Here is a 7,421-nt window from a genome sequence, read left to right as displayed (position 1 = left end):
TTGTTCCCCAAGTTTTGGGGTCAATCCAAATTCACTAGGTCAATGCAATTCGACACTTCAAGTTTGTACTGTAAATGGATTGGTTGGTGTACTGCATAATTTTAGCTATTGGATTTCGCTCAAAACACACCAAATGACTACTCCCACAATATTACCATGTTGGCCAAGTTTTGGAGAGGATCCGAAATCAATAGGACAAAGAAATTGGACATTGCAACTGCGTAGGAAGTTCATTCGTAAATGGGGTGGTTGGTGTATTGCATAGTTTTAGCCATTGGATTTCAATAAAAAATCATCAAATGACTCCTCCCGCCATATTATGATGTTGCCAAAGTTTTGGGCTTGATCCGAAATCAATAGGTCATAGAAATTGGACACTTCAAGGTTGTACAAAATTCGTTCGTAAATGGAGTGGTTGATGTATTACATAGTTTTTGCGATTTGATTTCACTCAAAACTCACCAAATGACTTATCCCGCCATATTATGATGTTACCCAAGTTGTGGAGTCAATCTAAAATCAATAGGTTGAAGAAATTGCACACTACAAGTTCATACGAACTTCATTCGTAACTGGAATGGTTGGTGTATTGCATAGTTTTAGCATTGAATTTCACTCAAAACACAACAAATGACTCCTCCCACCATATTATGATGTTGCACAAGTTTTGAGCTCGATCCGAATTCACAAAGTCAATGAAATTAGACACTTCAAGTTCGTGTGAAGTTCGAACTGTAAATGGTGTGGTTGGTGTATTGCATAGTTTTAGCAATTGGATTTCACTCAACACTCACCAAATGACTCCTCCCACCATATTATGGTGTTACCCAAGTTTTGGGCTCGATCTGAATTCAGTAGGTCAATGAAATTCGACACTTCAAGTTCGTGCGAGGTTCATACTATAGATGGAGTGGTTGTTGTATTCCATAGTTTTAGTGATTGGATTTCACTCAAAACTCACAAATGACTCCTCCCGCCGTATTATGATGTTGCCCAAGTTTTGGGCTCGATCCGAAGTCAATAGGTCAATGAAATTCGACACTTCAAGTTCGTACGAAGTTCGTACTATAAATGGAGTGGTTGCTATATTTCATAGTTTTAGTGATTGGATTTCACTCAAAACTCACTAAATGACTCCTTCCGCCATATTATTTTGTTCCCCAAGTTTTGGGCTCGATCCGAATTCAGAAGGTCAACGAAATTGGACACTGAAAGTTCATACGAAGTTCGTTTGTAAATGAAATGGTTGGTGTATTGCATAGTTTTAGCTATTGGATTTCACTCAAAACTCTCCAAATGACTCCTCCCACCATATTATGATGTTGCCCAAGTTTTGGGCTCGATCCGAAGTCAATAGGTCAATAAAATTCGATACTTCAAGTTCGTACTGTAAATGGTGTGTTTGGTGTATTGCATGGTTTTAGCGACTAGATTTCACTCAAGACTCACCAAATGACTCCTCCCACCATATTATGTTGTTCCCCAAGTTTTGGGCTCGATCCGAATTCACTAGGTTTATGCAATTTGACACTTGAAATTCGTACAAAGGTCGTGCTGTAAATGGAGTGGTTGGTGTATTGCATAGTTTTAGCATCAATTTTCTTATGAGTGCTGTTGTTATTTTAATTTTTTAACTTTTGTTCTTTATGCAAAATTGAGATTGTTATGAACAATATCATGTAGTGTTGTCCATTGCATATGATAAAACATATATAAATTTAAATATATCCATACATCAAATACATATATCCAACACTTCCATAAATCACAAATTTTCCAACCCCACATATGATCCATACTTGTCTATAAGCAAAATACCAGTAACAAAAATACATGTAAGAGTTTTCAGTCACTGCCATTAGATAAGAAGTAACAAGGTTTGCTGACAGCATCTCTCCCTTAGTTAGAGTTCCTTTTGTAACCAGTGCACATATTTCACGTTTTCACAACCTATAGACAAAGGTGAAGTCAGAAGTTCATAGTACCTTTTATGAGTAGCTTCAATATGGATATGAAATTACAAAGTGCAGTGCTAAGAAATTAAATCTTAAAGCTTTCAGTAATAAATGAAAAAAAAAAAATTACCATGAAAGAGGACTTTCAGTTCTGTTTATCAGCAAAAGATTTGAGAAATAACTGTTCTCTTTGACATCAGCATGACTAACTCGTTCCACATGAGCAACTCCTCTAGCTCCCAACTTCATACTTGTTGTTAGCAAATGATACCACAGTTTTGAATTGTCTAAAATTACTGGTACAGTATTTGATATGAGGTCCATATCATACACAGAGTCCATGGAACAACACTTTGCTGCCCAACTAACAAGTAAAAGGAAGCCAGTTCACACTGTATGTTATGTGCATTGTTGTTTAATAAATATGTATTTACAATCACTATGGAGGGAAAAGTACACATCTAAACCTATCACGTCCCAATTATTTTTTGGAGATTACAAACTTGAAACAGGGAATTAATGCCATTTAACGCAAAAAGTAGCAGTGGAATTCTTCCGCAGGCCAAAAGAAAAATATATCTTGAAACCCAATAAAGAAGTTCAAAACAAAATAACTTACATTTCTTCTGAATTTGCAGTGTTTGAGAGATGGAGGATCCCTTTCTTATTATGTATTGGGTTGATACACATTATGGAAGGCATTACAAAGGTTCTGTAAACAACAGCAGTAAAGTTGGGTGAGTAGTTCTGTACTAACTATGATGAACTTATTCCTATTCATAACCCATTAAACTAATTCTTGTCATAATAGATCCAAATTTCCACAACTCTCAGTTTTCCCACATTTTTCTCAGCAACCACACATAGCATAAACTCCAAAAACAGAAAGAAAAAAAAAAGTACAAAACAAAAAGAAATCTAATAATCCAAAACATGACATAAAATACCTTTGAAGGAACATGGCCTCTTCAAGAGCACACCGGAGGCTAGACTCCTGGTGGCCCAGACCTTCATAGGATTCCCAGTGCTTTCTAAGGCAATCAATTCTGTTACCCCAGAAGACTAACTTCTCGTGGCCATTCTGGTCATTGTTCTCAGACTTGGTTACACTTTAGGAACTGAAAAATAGCTTATGTTAACTTAAGTATCCATTGGCTAACATTAAAAAAGTAAATGCAGAAAGACAACAAAGTATTTTAATAAAATACCATCCAATTCACATATGATAATGTTGTCAACATATATAGTAACATTGATGTATATAAAAAAGATGAAATAAAAAACCAAATTCATAACTTTTTTTCCCTTCACTACTACAAAAAGTGAAAAAGACGACCAAAAAATAACGACGGTTCAACGGAAAACCGTCATTGTGTTTGAAAAGACGACTGTATGATTAACTTAAACACTTAAAAAATGGAGATTCCAAAGGGTGTTTCTAAAAAATGACACACCTAATTAAAAAAGGGACGTCTTATTGAAAAACGTTTTCCTCAGAGTAAACTCTGAGCCCACAAACAACGGCATAAGGTATGAATCCATTGACGTAGAAAGTAAAGACGACGGTGTAAAGAAACAGCTACCGTTTTTACTCCGTAATAAACACGACCAAGTTTTCATATCCAGCGCCGTATAATTTCAAAAGAATCCACGGCGATATATTACAAAAAACTGCCGTATTAAATACATGTACAACGACGGTAAAGATAAATAAATGACAAGAATTGAGAATAACCACGACGGTTTATATAGAAAACCGCCGACAGAATCAGATTTTTCTGAGATCCCAAGAGATATGTCGTGAAGTTAAAATTACCGTCGTATTTATTCACTTTATACATCTCACCTTATATCTAAACCGTCGTCTTAATAGTATTTTTTTTTTCCAATTTATTTATAGGATTTTGGTTTCCTACGTCGGTTGATCAACTTAATGACAAGAATTGAGAATAACAACGACGGTTTATATAGAAAACTGCCGAGAGAATCAGATTTTTCTGAGATCCCAAGAGTTACGAAATCTTACCAGGTGGAACTTTGTTCCTCATCATAATCGGACCACCAATGTGAGAGAAAGACAATATTTTAGACGTTGATGATGTGTGTATCTTTGTGTCTTTGAGATACACAAAGGCACACACACATCAACATCCAAAAATTTGCCTATAAAATTTGACGACGGCAGCGACAGACTTGCATTCAGATAGACAATTTTTTAGAAGTTGATGATGTGTGTGTGTTTGTGTCTTTCATATACACAAACGAACACACACATCAACATCCAAACAATTGCCTCTAAAATTTGATGACGGCAGCCACAGATTTGCATTCAGATAGACAATTTTTTGGAAGTTGATGATGTGTGTGTGTCTGTGTCTTTCTGATACATAAACACACACACACACACATCAACATCCAAACAATTGTCTCCTAAGAGGTAAGACAGAGCCAATGGCAAGAAGAAGTTGGAATCCTAATTGAAAACTGAAAATGAAAGAACTCGTGAAAAAAACCTCAATTTAAAGAAAAAAAAATCATATATACGTCGGTTATATTACACCTAGCGACGTTTAACACAGTAATCTATACACGGTAAAAGAAATTCATATACATAGTAAAAAAAATTCAAACCCACGCGATGACGTCGAGCATGACGTCATCAAGCTTCGGGCTTGAGCTCGGGCTGAATTGACCTGAGGGCCAGCCCGTCTTCATGGGTCCCACTCCCAACCCGGGCATGGGCTCCTTGCTGGGCTCCTTGTATTTGTTTTACTACTAGGTTACAAAGAGATCAATAAATGGCTTCTCAATCTATCAAATTGGTTGAAGACACCACAAAAGAAACAGAAAAACAAATACAAGAAACAAGCAACAAACATCACTAGACCACAGCTTGCCAATCCAGCATAAAGAAGAAAAAGAAATCTCTCAAAAGTCAAAAGTAACCGATGCCCAAAAAGATAGCCAGACTTTGACTCTATCCCAAGGTGATGACCCGAAGAAATATCTATTTTAAAGACATAGCTACTACCCTACCCAACGTTAGAAGATAAGACTTGAAATAAGAGCAACTCCACCGGTGAGTGGATATAGTGTAGAAAAAGTAGTAAAATTACCCTCTTTTTTGGGTGTCTTCATCAAAGAATTAGGGCTAATCCTTTTGGTATAATTATTATGATGAGTTTCTTGTCCATCCGGAGACTATGTTTTGCCATTAAACTTTCTTTTTGTCCATCTGGAGTGCAATATGCTTGTACTTCTCAGTTATCCGTAACATAACTACGTTGCCACATGCCTTGACTTTGTGGTATCTTGATGTCTTGATGTATGTATTACCCATCCTCACCCTTTCTCTTCTTTTCAACGTGTTACTGAATGTTAATCTGCCATTAGATCTTTGTCAGTCTCAATGTCTCATCTTCAAGCAGACTAAGTAGATAGTTATGGCTTCTCTTTCTGGCCGTGAAGTAGAATATTGCAACGTAGCCAAATTTGACATAGCTTCTGTACATATGCTTGTTGGATTAATCTTGTGAGACGTACTCATTCTGCCATCACTTGATGTCTAACCTCCTATGATGTCCTGATTTGGTCAGTCTTTCATCTACAAATGTGAAACTGTTGTATATCTAGAAAGCATGAAAGTGGGAGGTAAAAAAAGGAATATCTTGGAAGCAAAAAGATGGCCAAGCCTTGTGAAACGCACAAAACGCACAAAATGGCCCTTCCCACCATATTATGATGTTCCCCAAGTTTTGGGTTCAATCCAATATCGATTGGCCCAAGAAATTGGATAATTAATGTTCGTATGAAGTTTGTTCTAAAATGTACTGGTTGGTGTACTGCATAGTTTTACAGATTTCATTTGACTCAGAACTCACCAAATGACTCTGCGCACCATATTATGGCATTGCCCGAGTTTTGGGCTCAATCCGATAAAGATTGGTCCAGTTAATTGGACAATTTAGGTTCATACAAAGTTCGTTCTGAAATAGTGTGGTTGGTGTATTGCATAGTTTTTGCAACTGGATTTCACTGAAAACTCGACAAATGACACCTCCCACCATATTATGATGTTCCCCAAGTTTTGGGCTCAATCCGATATGGATTCGTCCTAGAAATTGGACAATTCAGGTTCGCATAAAGTGCGATACTGTAAATGGAGTGGTTGGTGTATTGCATAGTTTTTGAGATTAGATTTCACTCAAAACACACAAAATGGCCCTTCCCACCATATTATGATGTTCCCCAAGTTTTGGGCTCAATCCAATATCGATTGGTGCCAAGAAATTGTACAATAAATGTTCGTACGAAGTTTATTCTAAAATGTACTGGTTGGTGTACTGCATAGTTTTAGAAATTGCATTTCACTCAAAACTCACCAAATGACTCCTCCCACCATACTATGATGTTGCCCATGGTTTGGGCTCAATCCGAAATCGATTGGCCCAAGAAATTGGAAGATTCAGGTTTGTATGATTTTCATTCTGTAATGGTGTGGTTGACATATTGCATAGTTTTTGCAATTGAATTTCACTCAAAACTCAAAAAATGGCTCTTCCCACCATATCATGATGTTGCCCATGTTTTGGGATCAATCCGATATTGATTGGTCTTAGAAATTTGACAATTCATGTTCGTACGCGGTTCGTTCTGAAATGGAGTGGTTGGCCTATTGCATAGTTTTATGGTTCAGATTTCACTCAAAACTCGACCAATGACTCCTCCCACCATGTTATGATGTTGCCCAAGTTTTGGGCTCAATCCGATTTTGATTGGTCCAAGAAATTGGACAATTTAGATTCGGACGAAGTTCGTACTGTAAGTGGAGTGGTGGGTGCATTGCATACTTTTAGCAGTTGGATTTCATTCAAAACTCACCAAATGGGTCTTTTGACAATATTATGATGTTGCCCATGGTTTGGGCTTAATTTGATATCGATTGGTCCAAGAAATTTAACAATTCAGGTTCGTACGAAGTTCGTTCTAAAAGGGAGTGGTAGGTCTATTGCACAGCTTTAAAGATTGCATTTCACTCAAAACTCCCAAAATGGTCCTTCCCACCATATTATGATGTTCCCCAAGTGTTGGGGTCAATCCGATATCGATTGGTCCAAGAAATTGGACAATTTGTGTTCGTATGAATTTCGTTCTGTAATGGAGTGGTTGATGTATTGCGTTGTTTTAGCAATCGGATTTCGCTCAAAACTCACCAAATGTCTCCTCCCTCCGTATTTTGATGTTCCGCAAGTTTTGGACTCAATCCGATATCGATTGGTCCAAGAAATTGTACAATTCAGAGTCGTATGATTTTTCTTCTGTAATGGTGTGGTTGGCATATTGCATAGTTTGAGCGATTAGATTTAAGTCAAAAGTCATCGAATGACTCCTCCCACCACATTATGATGTTTCCCAAGTTCTGGGCTCAATCCGATATCGATTGGTCTAAGAAATTGGGCAATTCAT

At 37.1% G+C, this 7,421-nt stretch overlaps 1 protein-coding gene across 1 annotated transcript; it reads right to left on the bottom strand.

Moving 5' to 3' along the window:
- Positions 1–2,081: 2,081 nt before the first annotated feature.
- On the bottom strand, positions 2,082–3,497 carry LOC103326919 (uncharacterized). The gene is made up of 4 exons (XM_008229168.2): positions 3,442–3,497; positions 2,903–3,064; positions 2,575–2,667; positions 2,082–2,319 (listed from the first exon to the last, which is right to left on the bottom strand). The coding sequence occupies exons 1-4, from the start codon at positions 3,495–3,497 to the stop codon at positions 2,082–2,084; spliced, it is 549 nt and encodes a 182-aa protein (XP_008227390.2).
- Between the last annotated feature and the right edge of the window lie 3,924 nt (positions 3,498–7,421).

The sequence above is a fragment of the Prunus mume genome, linkage group LG3, assembly GCF_029339155.1.
Source record: "Prunus mume cultivar Tortuosa linkage group LG3, ASM2933915v1, whole genome shotgun sequence".
In the NCBI taxonomy this organism is placed as follows: Eukaryota; Viridiplantae; Streptophyta; class Magnoliopsida; order Rosales; family Rosaceae; genus Prunus; species Prunus mume.
The sequence above is the reverse complement of the archived record's forward strand: the minus strand, read 5'-3'. Positions and strand labels throughout refer to the sequence as shown.